Below are 16,985 nucleotides of genomic sequence, written 5' to 3' on the forward strand. Positions count from 1 at the left end.
AAAGTTTCTCCTTAATTAAAGCAAAGCTCTTTTCTTGTTCTTCTCCCCACTGGAACTTGCCTTTCTTCAAACATTTAGTAATAGGAGCAGTAATGGTACTAAAATTTCTTACAAATCTCCTGTAGAAAGTAGCCAAACCATGGAAACTCCGCACCTCAGAAACTGTTTTTGGAGCTGGCCATTCTCTTATAGCTCTTATATTTTCTTCATCAACCTGAATGCCTTCTTCTCCAACCACAAAACCCAGAAACAACAGTTTGCTGGTGCAGAAAGTACATTTTTTCAAGTTAATGTACAATTTATTTTCCTGTAATTAATGCTCTCAGAACCTGCCTCAAATGTACTAGATATTCTTCTTTGGTCCTGCTATATATCAATATATCATCAAAATACACCACGACAAAAGAACTAATGAAATGACAAAAAACCTGGTTCATGAGCCTCATAAAGGTGCTAGGTGCATTAGACAACCCGAATGACATCACCATCCACTCATATAAGCCATCCTTGCTCTTAAAGGCTGTCTTCCACTCGTCCCCTGGCTTGATTCGAATCTGGTGGTAACCACTTCGTAGATCTATCTTGGTAAACATCTTGGAACCCTCCAGCTCATCAAGCATGTCCTCCAAACGAGGAATAGGAAACATGTACTTCACAGTGATCTTATTTATAGCCCTGCTAACAACACATATCCGCCATTGATTATCCTTCTTAGGAACAAGGAGGACTGGAACTGCACAAGGACTCATACTTTCACAAATGAACCCTTTCTTCAGCAAGTCTTCAATCTGCTCCCTCAAAATCTCGTTCTCTTTAGGACTCATGCGGTAATAGGGCAGATTTGGCAAGCTAGCTCTAGGAACTAAATCAATCTGATGCTGAATGTCCCTTATAGGTGGTAACTCATTGGGCAGTTCATCGGAAATCAACTCCTCAAACTCTTTCAACATATTCTGCACTTCCTTAATTAGGAATCACCATATCTTCCTTTTCTGCAGTCAACAACCCTTTAATCACCACTGGACAAATAACTTCAGATTCTTTAAAGGCTTCCTCCATCTCAAATTCATTGCTAGACAAGGTTAGAAAACTCTCCCCCTTCTTTACACCAGATCTCTCAAATTGATAAACAGGAGCCATGACAATTTTATGACTATTCCACATAAACATCATCACATTATCTCTGCCTTTGTAAGTCACATCCACATCATATTGCCAAGGTCACCCAAATAAAATATGGCAAGCATCCATATCAATAATATCATATAGAACTTCATCTTTATAATGCTTAACAATGGATACCGGTACTTTGCAGGACTCAGCAACTCAAACTTGTGGACCTTTCTTGACCCACCCCAGAGAATAAGGTGTATTATGAGGCTGCGAAGGTAACTGCAAATACTCCACCAATCTTCTAGCTACAAAATTTTCGCAGCTCCCATTATCCACAATTAAATTGCACACTTTGTTATTAATGGAACAAAGTGATATGAAAATATTGCGCCGCTGCCCATCTTCCTTAGGAGTTAATAAGATCCTCTGCAACACAATATTAACCTTCTCAGGAGAGTCTTCCATTGCAAACTCAACCCCTTCATATTCATCACATCTTCCAGCTTCCTCATCATCTTCATCATAATCATCTATAAGGGCAGATTGTCTCCTCTCAGGACACACATTAGACCTATGCCCAGACTTGTTGCATCTATAGCAGAGTTCTGTTGTAGGCCTTGCATAAGGATTATTAGGCTTCTGATTTAGGACCCTATTTTGAGCACCATTGGAACTACTAGAACTGCTAGCCCTTTAAAAGGAGGATTGGAAACCCTAGGAGCTCCCTTTGTATTTTGCTGCGTGTCTTTTCCCTTGTCCATTGAGGAGTTCAACAACTCTGTGCTCCTTTGATAGGTATACCTCTGGAAGGAAGAAGCTCGTGAAGGCTTCTCTAACAATTCTGCTTTCAATGCTAGGCTTGAAGCTTCTGTCACAGTCCACACAGTGTGCAATCCAATTTTCTCCTGAATGGATTTGTTCACCCCACTAATATAGCGAGCCACCTTCTGACCTTCAGTTTCTCCTAGTTCATTACGCTCGGAATAGCGTAAGAACTCAGTAGTATACTCAGCCATAGACCTAATGCCTTAAACACATTCAATATACAACCTGTAAAGAATCTACACATAATCATCCGGTAAGAATCTCTCCATCATAAGCTGTTTCATTCTTCGCCATGTTTTAACCCCCTCCTTCCTTTGCTTCTTTCGAGTATTCTGCAATTTATCCCACCAAACTGCAGCAGTACTCTTCAACCGCCAGGCAACATGCTTAACTTGCTTGCTTTCAGGCACCTCCATAATCTCGAAGAATCTGTCCACCTAAAGCTGGCAATCCAGATAATCTTCCACACCCAAATTGCCCGAAAAGAAAGGAATTTCAGTCTTGACTTTGTAATCCTGGTCAGCTTGTCCTAGTTGTTTAGGTTGCACAATTTCCTCTTCAGAATCAGATTCTGAATTGTTATCAACAACTTCACCACTTGGAGCCCTAACTCGCTGGCCTTCTTCCCCGCCTCTATTACGATTGTTGTTGTTCCTCTCTCCCAACAACCCATGAATTTCTCGAATCTGATTATTCACGGAGTTGTTCACGGTGTTGAGGGAAGCGGTAAACGCTGCGGTAAGAGGAGTAGTAAGAGCATCAAGATATGTTTTTGTAACTTCACCCATTGCTACTAAGGTAAATAGGAGAGACAGGGAAGACCTGCTCTGATACCACCTGACGCAGTTGGAAAAGATCACCTAGGTTTACAAGCAATAAACCTAAAGCAAAGGTTCTGGAGTCCACCAGAGATAAAAGAGAATAATCTTTGATTGATAATATGATAAAATATAGTTCTGCAGCCTTTTAAGGTTGCATATATATGAGAAAAGAAACCCTAGGGCGACTAACAATGAAACCCTAAAGCCCACGGGTAAAAATAAAACAAACCCAAAACAAACTAGGAAACCGAAAATTCTGAAAAACAGTAAATTGCATTTTTGAGGCCCTGAATGACTCTGAAAGCCCGAAAAAGCCCGAAAAAGCCCGCAAGTCGTAGCATAGCGACGAGTTTTGTTCCTAGTGCGATTCTCTTTCCGGAAAGCTATGACACGCTCCAATCGGACACCAAGCTATGGCGTGGCTACTAGTAACTTTCGTTTTCCTCCTTTTGCACTATCAAACTGCTATTCGAATTGAACTGCGCCCCATCCGTTCTGCATCAATTCCGATTATGTTATGTGAAAGGGTTTCTTGCTCGCTGATAGGAGCATAAAATGCGATAAATATAATGTGAAACCCTTACACTTTTCTTAGTTAATTCCTTTAAAAAGTCAGTTTTAACGTTGTTTTCTTTTTAGGCAGTTCGTGAAGTGATTCAAGAGAAATAGAAGCTTAAAGGGAGCAATGGAGTCATGGATAATGAAGTACTGATGTAGAGGACCAAGTTTGATCAACCATTTGGCTAGAAATTACAAGGAAATCCACGGAATTCATTGTGCAAAACAGTTGCTGCAAAGCAGAAAACTGCAGTTTCAGAATCAGCTTTCTGGGAACGATTTTGAGGAGCAATTCTTGCACCATTTCAGATGCACCTTTGCAGAAAGGGCCAGCGATCCTTGAAGACATGATGTTATACTTCAACAAGAGCTAAATAACTGGTCAAAATTGTCAACGAGACAGTAGGAAATTAAAGTCGAAATATGCTTCCCGATAAGGCAGAAACTGTCAGCTTTTCACGAAGCTTTTTGGGAGATCTTTTCTGGCGCTTTTCTTGGAGTTCTTCCAGAAGGTTGTTGATCAATCTAGAAGATATGATGTCATAGAAAACGTGGGAGTCAATAACCATCCAGAAACTTGTCAAGACGAAGTCGTTCCTTGTCCAAGAAGGAAGCTTCAGAGTCTGAAATCGAATCCTAGTCGAAACAGGACTGTTTGGCAGAAATCTTTTGTGGACGAATTTTGGGTGCATTTTTGGAAGGTTATTGCTGCTGCAAATATGAAGGAGAGTCCTATAAGGATTCCTCAAGATTTTTAGAAGATTATTATGGCTTGGAAATCATTTAATTGTGCACCAATCAGAGTAATCCTCAACCAACTAGGGGAGGTTTTCAAAGCAGAATTGGAAAAGGAAACTTGAGGGTGCTCCACATACACATAGGGCTGCTGCAAACGTTGAAAATAACAACCCTACAGCGCCATCTTCTGTCCTAAACCGTAGCACACAAAGTCTTGAAATTCCGAAGTCCTCCAAGAGCAAAAACCGTGCACTCCATCATCCATCTTCATCAAGCCTTGCCGTGTACCATCTTGAAGGGAGTTCTTGCGTTCAAGGCTGCCTAAAAGTGAATTCGTAGCTCTCACCTTCTGCCCTTTACTGTTTTTATTTTCTTGTAATTCAAACTTATATGTTTCTAGTTGTGAATTTTGAGACAATGTGTGGCTAATCTACTTTTGTTAGGGGCGAGGTTTGAAGCCCCTAAGATATGTTTTTGACAATATTTTGATTCCTAGTTTCGTGATTGCTTTGTGGTGAAATTGTTTATTTGGTTTTGGTTTACAGATAACTCTTGCATGTTTATGTTTTATGAATGCGCACATAAAATATTATGATCATGTGAGTGGGGCTAGAAATAAGTATTTTAATCTCCTAAACGGTTAATAATGCTTGTTTCAATGGTAGTAAAACCTATAGGACAATAGGTGAAACCAAATAAAAAGGATTGCATGCTAGGTAGGCGTTCCACACTAGTTTTGCATACTTGTTTCGATCAAACTTCCACACGTGATTAATGCTTAGAATGAATTGTTGATAGGATAGCGTTCTATACCTTGATTGTTTATTCTAAAGGCTTAGTAATGGTGCGTTCATCTTGCTTAAGTAATCTAGGGAAGTAATAAGAACTCACGTATGCGTTCATGGTTTGTTCTTGATTGAAACCTTTTTCACAACTTAGTAATTGAAACTAGGATGATAAATTTGTCTCAAGCATATTTTAGTGGTGGATTTCCGAGTTCCTGACATCTTCATCATTATCTTTCAAAACCCTAAGTTCAAAATCATGTTCTTTTCTTTATTTTCTGTTTATTTTCGTTAAAAACCCAAAAACCCCAAATCAGTTTCATTTTTAGGATTGCAGTGCACTCTTCTATCGCCTCTCTGAACCTCCATCTTTCTTTCTTCTTTTCTAGTGTGTGACGATTTCTTTAGTGTTAGTTTTGTTTTGTTTTGTGTGATTAATATAGTTACCCTCAATCCCCGACTTGAACTATCCCTGCTTACTCTATATTGCTAACGACTACATCTTGCAGGGTTAAGTTGAGCGTCTATTTTGGGCGTATCACTCGCGTAAGTTTTGAATCTCATTGATGGTTTTTTGAGAACTTTGGAGCTTGGGTTGTTTGGGCTCCGGTGCACGTAACTGGGTTTGATTGGGGGTTCGGGCTTCAGGATTGTTTTTAAGTTTATGCTACGTTTTGGGTTTTGGTTTTTGGTATTGACAATTGCTTATCAGGGCTATGCTGGGATGTTGACTGCGCTCAAGCCATTACCATGGTAACACAATCTCCGCCTCAAAGGGTCCAAGAAAACAACCTTTGGGCCTGCAGAGGTCAACCTTTAAAAACGCCCACATAAGAATTGGTCAAATTCCGGTCAAATCAGACCGAAAAATAAATACCCGGTCAAACCACATAAAAACGACGACGTTTCATTAGTTTAGACTTTAGACCCCGTGGAGTTTGGACTCGTATATATTGTGCTCAAGTTTAAGATTTCACTTGTTTTCATTTTGTGACTGTCCAATTCAAATAGCAATGCCTCCCACAACAGGCCAAAACCGCCGTCCCTCCTCCCTCTCTCCGGTTCCGATGTGGAGGAGGAAAAACCCCACATCGGTCTTGAAGGCGGTTCTTCCAAAAAAGAAAAAAAAAAAAAACAAAACAAAAGACTTCCTCGTTCTTCTAAAGAAACCAAAAACCAGGCACTCACTCTGAAGAAGAAGAAGCCATGGTGAGAGGGCCTCTCGCTCTTCAGCTATGGATGTCTCTGTGCGTTTTGCTCGTTCTTCCTGCTCGATGCTTCTACATCCCTGCTGGCGTTGCGCCTCAGGATTCTCAAAACGTCAGCGTTTTAATCTCTTTTGTGTTTCTGCATTTGCTTCTGTTATGAATCAATTTCTGTGCGTATGTGTTTGCATTTGAGATCGTAATTGCATTTGCTGCATTACTGTATTGTATTGTTTCACATACAATTTTGTGAATCTGTATGAAAGAATCCAGCTTTGCGGTGGTGGGTGGGTTTGTGATAAAGATTGGGGCTTTGTGTTGGTTTCTTGAATTTGCCTAGGAATTTTGAAATTGTGATTATTGAATCTCTGTCTACTGCTGCTAGTTCTGATAGGTGGTTCATTATTCTCTGACTGCCCCTTTTAGTTTTTGTAACGAATTTCTTTAGTATTTGGGTTTTCTGATTTTAACTTGAAATTTCGGTTCTTGGATAGTCTCTGGTTAGGGTGCCAATTTTCTTAGGGCTTTTTGTTCATGTGAAATCAATGTAAACTTTGTTTTGGCTTTTGCTCTTTAGGTTCTTTTGGAAATTGCAATGGTGCTTCAAGATTGGGAGCTAAGAGAGGAAGCTATATTAGCAGAAATGGATGAAGCTCCTGATGAAGACTTTGAAACTGAGTTTCAAAATCTTGTTAATCAGGTAGGTTTTCTGACTGAATGTTCTATTTATACATTGATGGTAGACAAGAAAGAAAATTATATTGTAATAACATATTGGGACTTCTTTTAGATTTTATAGCAGCTTGATGATGCTGTAGAACCCCTTTCTTGGGGGTAATGGGAATTGGGCATGATGATCCTTACTATTTCTGTATTAGGTGATGGTTCGAAATTGTAGTAAAAATATAATCAGCTTACCTCTGGGTCTGTTTCTTTATTTCATTAAGTAAAAATTTGGTATCTTGCGGCTTTTACTTACATCTCTACTACTATTGAACTTGAATATCTGGTAAACCAGGTTGCTTTTCTATCTGTTATTCTAATTTCCCATTGATGTTCGAACTGTTGTTTTTTAGTAATATAATGGTCTTTTGTTATTTTCCTTTATTGTAGCTTGATGATGTTGAACCTATCGATGGTAATGCTCATGATGATACAGTTGAACTTGAATACCTGGCTCTATTAAATCAGGTTGGATAATTTTGTTTGTCACGTTGCTACCATTTTTTCTATTACATATTAATAAACATAATGGTCTTTTATTAATTTTCTGTTGTAGCCTGATGGTGCGGTGGATCTGCATCCCATTTCTAATGATCATCGTGCCCATTTAGAGGGAAACACTACTGGACAGTATTGTTGTGAAACCAAAGGTAGAGTTGCTATGCATATGTTTATGATGGTCTTCATCTTACTCCATTAACCTTCTTGATATTAGTCGCATCTGTATTCTTATTAGTACAGAACAAATGCTTATGGTTTGTAAGATTAGTTCTTCTTTGTTGTTTTATCTTTACTACTTTTCAAATGCTTGAATACAATCTGAAGTGTGTTTCTTTGGGCCTTTTGATATAAAATTTTGATGATGTCTGAAAACATTTATGATTTACTGAACTTACAATCTATTGAATTGATTGCGTATTTATATTATAGATTATGGGGTTTATAAGATTTTGTGTTCGTATCATGGCAGTGAGGGAAGGTGGAAGAGGAGGTGGCGGCCGAGGGATTGGTGGTGAGGGCTGTGGATTTGGTGGAGATAATCTGGATCGTAGCAATGATGAGAACACTAATGATTTCTCTGGTGGAGGGTACAGCAAACCTGAAGAGGGAGATAGGGATGTTTCTGAAAGGCGTGGTTTCTACGGGGGACCTCATGGTTCCTTGCGTGGTGGCTTTTGCAATGGAGAGGATGCAGAAGAGAAGTGTCCTTGGAGGATATTCGTCCTTCGCAGTGGCAGTGGAACTGGACATGGGTCAGTATCCTGCAATTATATTAGTGGTCCATACACTTCATCTGTTTGTGATGGTCTTCTTTTCATATTTTTTTTAATTTTTTGCTATTGGGTTAGTTATTAATATGTGTGATATCAAAAGTGACTTCAAACCTGATGGAGCTGGTTGTGGGAATTGGGGAACTCCCACTGATGATATTGCTTCACAAGTCTGTGATTCCTAGCTCGGTTCCAAGCTAAATCTTTGGAATGCTGGCACATTTCTGGTATAGGCTGACACAAATAATTATTTTTGTAAAATTTAGGGAGCTAGAGCCTGGCACTGAAGTTGAGAAAGATGTTGGTGCTGAGAAGCAGTTGGGAGAGAATGGAGCTGCTGATGCCACCAAGGAGAATCCTGTGGGTGAGCCAGAAGAGAAGGAGCCTGAGGAGAAGGTGACTTTACTGTTTTGACTAGTTGTATGTTATGTGATGAGTTTGAATTTCCTGGCATCCTATCACATGACTATATTTTTACTTCATTATTGTAGGAGAAGACTCTGGAAAAGTATGAGAAGGTTCTCGAAGAGAAGAGAAAGGCTCTGGCTGCACTGAAGACAGAGGCGAGAAATGTTGACTTGCACAAAGAGTTGAAGTCAATGCAGCAGCTCTCTCGCAAGAAGACAAATGATGAAATCTTTATCAAGCTGGTGATTACCTTGCACTTGTACTTATAATACTTTATTTTATGCAACAAAGTGTATTTACTCTGCAATTGATTGTCAGGGTTCTGAGAAGGATATAAGCAAGGAAGCTGCTGAGAAGGAGGAGAGAGCCAATAAGGTATCTTTTTCTTTACTTACCGGATCAGTCACGTAACTGTTTATCGATTACAGCTTGGTTTTTTTATAGATTTTGTTTGCTCAATCATGATCGCTACCTTCAATATGGACGTATTAGATTCTATATATAGTTCGCTTGAGATGAAAATTTCAACTGCTTGGTCTCTCTCTCTCTCTCTCTCTCTCTCTCTCTCTCTCTCTCTCTCTCATATACACATTACATACAGTTGCACAGTATGATGGAGTATAAGGGCTTTTGATGAATTCCACTCTTTAAACCATCAATGACCGTTTAAGCTATGAGATCTGAGGGGCATTTAAATATATTTCACTCTGTTATTGGACAGAAGGTTGATTTGTACCAAGAATTGATTAAGATCGTCTTTGATAATCAAATGAATTATTACTAAAATGAGATTGTTGACAGAGTGATATATTTGTGTAGTCTGTTAGCATAAATGAATTCCTGAAGCCTGCTGAAGGGGAGGACCAGATGTTTTATGGTGGTCGTAATCGGAGTGGTGGAGGCCATGGTTCAAGAGGTGGACACAGTGGAGGAGAACATGGAGGTTACTTGAGCAATGTGCAAGCACCCTCCATTACAGATTCTGGGCACTTCCCATCCGTTGGTGGCAAATGAGAGCCCTCATCTACTTCCAGCTCTGTTCTTATTTGTTCATTTGGGGATTAATGTGATATGATTAGTGAGTGGCAGGTTATCCACAGGAATTAATATCATGTACGAATGGGTCATGCATCAGTTTGAGTTGGAATAGGGAATCATTGCCTTTGAAATCTATTTTTATTGTTTCTGTTATGTGTAAATAGGTATCTGTTAGCAGGTTCTATGCTGATTTTTTTTTGTATGAATATGATCAGTTTAAAATCTGAATGTGAATTCGAGTTTTTGAAAATTAGGGAGATTGTGTTTAACTTGTACCCAACTGTTGAACTTCTACCATTTCCCCGTTAACCTGACTAACATGATCTCTTTTGAGATTGATAGTATATCTGGAAAGCTTGTTGTCAGATGGATGTTGATGTGCTGTGAGCAGAGACAACTTAAAAGGGTAAAGCGATCAGAGACAACTAAAAGATTTAGCTAAAATGGTGAATTGGTTATATTCATATTTCTATTCAAAGGCCAGCTTTCATTTTATTACTAGATGATTGTTGTACCAGCAGGGACCTTATTACTTTTCTGCAAATTTTAACATAATTTACAAAAGATGGTTGAATCCAAATTGCAGAAATCAACGGACAGAACCAGAGTTATATTCGACAAATATTTTTATTTTTATTTTTATTAATTAATGTCAACATGGAAATTAACTACCAGGTCTAATTGAAACTATAACACTTCTATTTTTCTTGTGACACTATCTATAGAATCCAACAACTTGCGAGACTTATCTATACCAGTACTCCTAATTCATTCTCCTATCAGTCCACCACAGCCAGCTTTTGATACGCATCGCCGGAGATGGCCAACTCCATGGCCATATCCAGCTAACTTCCCCATCATTATCCAAGAACAACTTCAACAAATTCTTCAAAATGCCACTCAACATGGCCACCCAGGTTGCTTTGCGTCAGTGGCGTAGACAAAGAGAGCCTCGGATTCCAAAACACAATCTGCGACACCACATCCCCATAACCATTCCTCTTCTGCATTACCTCTCTCCGCAGATTCATTGCCATAACCTTCTGTGGACCTATGAATCTATAATAGGTTTAGTACATTACATAAAAAAAAGTTTGGGAATCATGGCCAGGTTAGTTAAAGCCAAACCGGCAAAGAATGGATGATGGGGAAAGCTCCAAAGAAGAAGCCTGAGGTAATGGATAAAGGTGATCGAGTGAAGCTAGATAGAAGGAAAAGTAGGGAGAGAGGTAAGGTTTCTGTTCTGTATAAGATATGATTAGGCTAATGAAGTTGGTATGAATTAGAATAGAATAAATTTCTGCCATTTAATTATCAACAAATTCAAAACAAATGTTTCGAGTATCAACCTCGATCAATAAAGCATAAAAACATCTAGCATATATAACATAGTGCAAGCTGCTTATAGTGCCATCTCAGCCTGCAAAGCAGCTAGTTCATCTTCTTCATCAACAGTGGGCTTCTGGAGAATAGGACAATTTGGTTGCTTTCCTGCTGGGAGGTGCACTGGTGCTGAAGAAGTTGCTGCAGGCTGAAGAAGTTGTTGTTCCAACTCGGCACTTTCCAGCTCTTTAAGTTCTGCTTCCAATTCATCCTCATCAAAATCATCATATCCAATTGGAGTTGATAAAGCTTCCTGGATCTGTTTCATCTTCTCTGTCTGCTCATGAACCTCGTCCAAGGTCTTTTCCACTTCATCTATATTCGCTGCTTTCTGCATTGCCTTCAGTGCAGCTGCTCCAGTTCTCAAGGCATCTACAGTTTCGATGTTGGCTTTTGCACCTTCTAGCATTATCATCAGATCATGGACCCGCAATTGGGAGTTTCCGTTGCTCTGTATTTGCTGTTCATACAACCTCTTCTTCTTCAGAGATTGTATAGCAGCTCTTTGATTCTTTGCATTGATGAATCGCGTCGCCTTTTCAAGCTCAGCAGCAGCCTTCTTTTGGAGTACTTTCTCCTTTTTCTCAAGCATTTCAAGATTCTCACTTAACTTTTCCAAGGTGATCGGTTCCATTTTAGGTTTCCCAAAAAGCCTGGAAAACATGGTTGGTTCTCTGCTATCTTGGAGAAAAAGATCTCGATCAAATAGGGGAGGGGAGATTTGAATCTGAATTATGAAAAAATGAATCTAATAGCTGCCTTATATAGAGCACTATAACTTAATTCGAAACCTACCAAGACAAGGAAGCCTACTAAGACAAGGCTAGGAAGCTTAACCAGAAAAGGAAGCCTATTATGACAAGGAAACTTTATAAATAATTAAATATTAAAAAATAATCATTTTTAAGATAATTAGATATTAAAAAACATTATTGCAAGGAAAATAAAACCTAAAGATTATAGGAAACTAGAAACGTTTGGTACTATTATTTTCTATTTACATGACAATTTTTTTCTTCCAATGCTTGAAGAGCTGAAATAATTCTCCATTATTACCCTGTGCGCGTAGGTGTTCAAATATATGTGCTGCTGGGCAAAACCTAAATCAATAAGCATTTGGAAAGAAGTGCGTGTTCTAATTTGCTTAAATCAACAAAGAGGAGCCTTTATTCTACAAGAATCTGGAAAGGGTGTCCTAAAATAGACCATCTAAATTCTAATTTCTCATAGTATTTCATCAAATATAATTTTTGTTTATCAGATAAACAATTCAAATGCTACAACTAATCTTTCGTGAGTCGAACTCACAACCTCCCACTTACAAAGGGGAGACTATGCCACTACACCCAGTGGTCCTGGTCATTTCATCAAATATAATTGAACAGGAATTCAATTCCTTTTCTTTGATATAACGGCACCCATTTTATTCAGTTTAACAAGGAGACCTCAGGCGAGAAAACCTACTAAGACAAGGAAACCTTATTATATATTAGAAGACTAAATAAAGAGATATTGAAGGAAACCTTATTCTGTATTAGATTCATGCAACATTTTCCTTCAACATATTGCCACCTAGAGGTAAACCGAATAATGTTTTACAATTTGCACCAACATGAAGAATGAGCATTTAAAACTTCATAGTTGTCTGCACTAAGAGTACAGGCACAACAACACAGAAAAAAATGCGAACAGAATAACTAGTATACGCCCTTGGCACTTAATTGTCTACAGCTTATGAATTATTGTGTAAGAAAAACAAAATCGATCACACTATATGCACGAGAGAAAACAGTTTTGGCTATCTGTTTTCGATCAGATCTTAGTAAAAAAAAGAGTTTAAAACAGTGTAAAATATGGTATCAGCTTTATACAGATCAGAAGGAGAGAATGTCAGATACTCCATGTCCACTCTCCCATTACCTCTATTTTCACTTTCTCAAACCTAGGACACTTGTTTGAAACTGTTGTGAGTTTCTTGTTTAAATTAAATTTCTGCCATTTAATTATCATCAAATTCAAAACAAATGTTTCGAGTATCAACCTCGAACAATAAAGCATAAAAACTTCCTACACTAGCATATATATATAACCTAGTGCAAGCTGCTTATAGTGCCATCTCAGCCTGCAAAGCAGCTAGTTCATCTTCTTCATCAACGGTGGGCTTCTGGAGAAGAGGACGATTTGGTTGCCTTCCTTCTGGGAGGTGCACTGGAGCTGAAGAAGTTGCTGCAGGCTGAAGAAGTTGTTCCAACTCGGCACTTTCCAGCTCTTCAAGGTCTGCTTCCAATTCATCCTCATCAAAATCATCATATCCAATTGGAGTTGACAAAGCTTCCTGGATCTGTTTCATCTTCTCTGTCTGCTCATGAACCTCGTCCAAGGTCTTTTCCACTTCATCTATATTCGCTGCTTTCTGCATTGCCTTCAGTGCAGCTGCTCCAGTTCTCAAGGCATCTACAGTTTCGATGTTGGCTTTTGCACCTTCCAGCATTATCATCAGATCATGGACCCGCAATTGGGAGTTTCCGTTGTTCTGTATTTGCTGATCATACAACCTCTTCTTCTTCAGAGATTGCATAGCCGCTCTTTTATTCTTTACTTTGCTGAATTGCGTGGCTCTTTCAAGTTCAGCAACAGCCTTCTTTTGGAGTACTCTCTCCATTTTCTCAAGCATTTCAAGATTCTCACTTAACTTTTCCAAGGTAATCGGTTCCGTTTTAGGTTTCCCAAAAAGCCTGGCAAACATGGTTGATTCTCTGCTATCTTGGGGAAAGAGATCTCGATCAAATATAGGGGAGACTTGATTCTGAATTGTAAAAAAATAAATCTACTAGCTGCCTTATATAGAGCATTATAACTTAATTCGAAACCTACCAAGACAAAGACAAGGAAGCCTGGTAAGACGAGGAAACTTCATGGTAAAAGTTACCAGATTTGGGGTGATACTTAATATTAATCTTGTGGTTTCAAAATGTTTAATTTTATCATTATGATTTGCGAAATTGATCGAAGTTTGTCCAAAAACTAATTTTGACAAAAACATTGCCATGTGCAAGTCATGTGTAAGGATAAGTTTTGTCATATCAATAAAAATAAAATGAAAACAAAATAAATTAGAAATTTTATAGAAAATGAAATTAAAAAATAAATAAAAACCAGAATTCCACAACCCCTATTTTTTTAGTTTCATTTTTCAAATATTATTTACTTTAATTTTTTTTTGCTATTTTAAATTGACATGACAAATTTATCCTTGCACATGAGGGTTTTTTTATTTATCAAAAATATCATTTGGAACAATAATAATTAGTTTCGCAAACCACAGGAATAAAATTAAATATTTTTAAGCTGCAAGGTTAGTTTTAAGCATCACTCCAAACTTTTTTCCATAATTAAATATTAAAAAAAGAATTCATTTTTAAGACAATCAAATATTAAAACACTGAGGACCACTAAAGTAAGCACTAGTTGAGAACGTTCTTATGAGACTCACTTTTCGATCACATTTTCACAAATCAACCTTAGATGTTTAAATATTTATATGTAGATCATTTATGCAATTTTTCAACCAAATTGCAAATCGTTAAGAAATTCATAATCATGATTTATCAGTTATGAACATTGAACTGTTCATGTTTGATAGATTTGATTCGTCCATTCATTTAATCTAGTTCGGTACCTTAATGATTAGCAATTTGTAAGAAAATTTTCAAAAGTGATCTACTTATGCATATATAAACATCTAACGGTTGATTTATCGTAATGTAATCGAAAAGTGTCATTCAAACTATTGATTAGAGAGTCCTCAACTAGTCCTCATTTTAGTGGTCCTCATTAGAAGGGTTTTCGATCCCATTTCCACAAATCAACCGTTTGATATTTAGATATTTATGTGTACATCATTTATGCAATTTTTCAACTAAATTGCAAATCGTTAAGGCATTCATATGTCTATTGATGGTTGGAAGGACAACTGGCTTCCTTCTCCTCATTTTGGTACTATCTCCATTGGAGCTAATGTTCCCTCCAACTCTCTTGTGAAAGTTCATTCCTTGATAGATTGGAACCTACGGGCCTAGTCACTGGACCAAATTCTTCATCTGCTACATCCGAGGGAGATCAGCCTGATACTAAACTATTCCTATTGGAGATGGGTGTGGTTTTGATAGGCTAATTTGGCCCTGGAACAAAAATGGCCTCTACTCTGTTAAGCTAGGCTACCACTAGCTGCATCCTAATCGACACAGAAACACTCCTAGCACCAACCACTCTTCCTACAAAAAGACTTAGAGCTTGATTTGAAAATGGACTCACTACCCAAAGTCCAGAATTTCTTTTGGAGAGTACTTTCTGGAGCCATTCCTACTCTGCTAAATTTATTCAGAAGGAAAATCTCCTATTCCCCCCTTTGTTCTATTTGTGGTGAATTTGATGAATCAATTGAACACACTCTAATCCTATGTTATGGGTTGATTTGGTATGGTTCAATTCTCTTTTGGGCATTAAAATTAACAAGCAGAGAATCACAACATTTGATAAGTGGTTATTGGATTTATACAACCAGAACACTATGGCAACAGAAAAAAAGAGACTGCTTACCCTTATTAACTTCTTCTGTTGGAAGATGTGGATTGCAAGATGTGAGTTCATCGATCAGAAGAAACCCCTCTGTCCCCAGATCATCATCATTAGCAGAAACAGCTTGGTTATTGAGTTCTGGAGAGCAAGAAATTTGATATCAGCCCATCCAACTCCTAAATACATTCTTCCCACCAGATAGACCCCTCCCCCTCTTGGGTTTGCAAACGTCAATTGCGATGCCGCCTGATCTGGTCCCTTATTTGTGTGTGGCTTTGGAGTTATGATCGTGTTGTTGTTGGTGGATCCACCAGATTGAGCATCTATGGCTCGACAGCTCTGGCCGAAGCAAATGCCATTTTGGACGGCATCAACATTGCATTGGAGCTCAATCTATCAAAGGTGATAATAGAATTAGATGCACAAAAGGTTATCACAGACATTAAATCTTGTAAAAAGAGCAGAGATTGGGTGACTTACCACCCTCTGATTCATGCAATTAGGAGTCAATCTTTCGCTGAAATCTGTTGGGATCCCTCGTGAAGCAAATATAGTTGCACATTCTGCAGCTTCACTTGCCAAAGAGATGGTGGGTCTTCACATATGCGCAAATGTGTCACCACCAACTTTACTTGGTGTACTGAGGACTAATGCACTACCATGTCCTCCCTCTGTGAACACCTAGCTGCTGGTCTTCTTTTGGTTTTGCTGTTTTATCGCTCTAGTACATGGTACTGTTTTTAACTAGGTAGAGTTGTATAAAAATTTTCCTTTCTATCCGGTTGTACTGAGCCTCCTTTACGGGCTCTTTGGGCTTGCCATTTTTAATGGAATTATCCAGTTAACCAAAAAAAAAAAAATTTCACAAACAGTGTCTGAATTATGGCCTACTAATAATTTTCATACCTTAATTTTCAAAAATATCAAATTGGTACCTGGATTTTGAAGCCCGACCCAACATACATACATGGAATCATTTTCGTTGTTAACCCCGTTAACTTTTCAAGGGTAGAGCCGTCCTTTCACTGTTCATCTTTTCCAAAACTCTCTCATATCTCTTTCTAGGTGTACCACACTGGAATCCAAGTATGTATAGACAACTTCTAGAGCAATCTCCAGAACCTGAAACTCAAATGAGAGATGACATTGCAAACTCAAATTGTTCGAACAATTTCTCTCTCAAAACCAATCAATCCGAGTAATCAGAAGCCCTAAAAAGCAGTATACTTTAGTAGTCTTCTCCTTCATGACCCAGTAGATGAGGATGGAGATTCCACTGGATAACACAACCTTCTTCTCTCTCGCCTGCTCTCTCTCACTAATGGAGAATAAACAATGACGTGGTGCCATTAAAAGGAGAAGAGCAGTGTGTACTGCGGTATGAAGAAAAAGAAAAAAATCTGGGACTGCAGATAGATAAGAGAGAGTTTTGGAGAAGATGGACAATATGTGAAAGGACGGGTCTACCCTTGAAAAGTTAAAGGGGTTAACGGAGAAAGTATGTATGTTGGGTCAAGCTTAAAAGTCCAATGACCAATT

General features: G+C 38.4%; 3 protein-coding genes across 7 annotated transcripts; 1 reads left to right on the forward strand and 2 right to left on the reverse strand.

Annotated features, from left to right (window-relative positions):
• The first annotated feature begins 5,842 nt into the window (after positions 1–5,842).
• LOC112177010 (RGG repeats nuclear RNA binding protein A) lies at positions 5,843–9,746 on the forward strand. The gene is made up of 9 exons (XM_024315167.2): positions 5,843–6,160; positions 6,623–6,745; positions 7,159–7,236; positions 7,325–7,418; positions 7,739–8,021; positions 8,306–8,435; positions 8,531–8,689; positions 8,766–8,822; positions 9,267–9,746. Exons 1-9 carry the CDS (start codon positions 6,047–6,049, stop codon positions 9,459–9,461), a joined length of 1,233 nt encoding a protein of 410 aa, XP_024170935.1. The 5' UTR covers positions 5,843–6,046; the 3' UTR covers positions 9,462–9,746.
• A 1,055-nt stretch (positions 9,747–10,801) lies between these two features.
• On the reverse strand, positions 10,802–11,563 carry LOC112176010 (vacuolar protein sorting-associated protein 32 homolog 1). The gene has a single exon (XM_024313809.2). It carries the CDS (start codon positions 11,530–11,532, stop codon positions 10,888–10,890), a length of 645 nt encoding a protein of 214 aa, XP_024169577.1. The 5' UTR covers positions 11,533–11,563; the 3' UTR covers positions 10,802–10,887.
• Positions 11,564–12,839: 1,276 nt separating this feature from the next.
• On the reverse strand, positions 12,840–16,155 carry LOC112175590 (vacuolar protein sorting-associated protein 32 homolog 1). Of its 5 annotated transcripts, none has more exons than XM_024313283.2 (3): positions 15,927–16,155; positions 15,468–15,839; positions 12,840–13,624 (listed from the first exon to the last, which is right to left on the reverse strand). In XM_024313283.2, the coding sequence occupies exon 3, from the start codon at positions 13,612–13,614 to the stop codon at positions 12,973–12,975; it is 642 nt and encodes a 213-aa protein (XP_024169051.1). In that variant the 5' UTR covers positions 13,615–13,624; positions 15,468–15,839; positions 15,927–16,155; the 3' UTR covers positions 12,840–12,972. The 5 variants fall into 5 exon arrangements, with proteins under 5 accessions (XP_024169051.1, XP_040366361.1, XP_040366360.1 ...); XM_040510427.1 differs by having other exon boundaries at positions 12,840–13,627; XM_040510426.1 differs by having other exon boundaries at positions 12,840–13,631.
• Between the last annotated feature and the right edge of the window lie 830 nt (positions 16,156–16,985).

The sequence above is a fragment of the Rosa chinensis genome, chromosome 7, assembly GCF_002994745.2.
Source record: "Rosa chinensis cultivar Old Blush chromosome 7, RchiOBHm-V2, whole genome shotgun sequence".
NCBI lineage: Eukaryota > Viridiplantae > Streptophyta > Magnoliopsida > Rosales > Rosaceae > Rosa > Rosa chinensis.

Excerpts from the sequence above, each read along its gene's own strand:
- LOC112177010 (XM_024315167.2), top strand. The coding sequence starts at position 6,047 with ATGGTGAGAGGGCCTCTCGCTCTTCAGCTATGGATGTCTCTGTGCGTT. Across the intron at positions 7,237-7,324 it reads ACCTGGCTCTATTAAATCAG|CCTGATGGTGCGGTGGATCT; the intron begins GTTGGATAATTT and ends TTTCTGTTGTAG. Across the intron at positions 8,823-9,266 it reads AGGAGGAGAGAGCCAATAAG|TCTGTTAGCATAAATGAATT; the intron begins GTATCTTTTTCT and ends ATATTTGTGTAG.
- LOC112176010 (XM_024313809.2), bottom strand. The coding sequence starts at position 11,532 with ATGTTTTCCAGGCTTTTTGGGAAACCTAAAATGGAACCGATCACCTTG.
- LOC112175590 (XM_040510424.1), bottom strand. The coding sequence starts at position 15,518 with ATGAACTCACATCTTGCAATCCACATCTTCCAACAGAAGAAGTTAATA. Across the intron at positions 13,675-15,467 it reads AACAGAAGAAGTTAATAAGG|AATCAAGTCTCCCCTATATT; the intron begins GTAAGCAGTCTC and ends TTTACAATTCAG.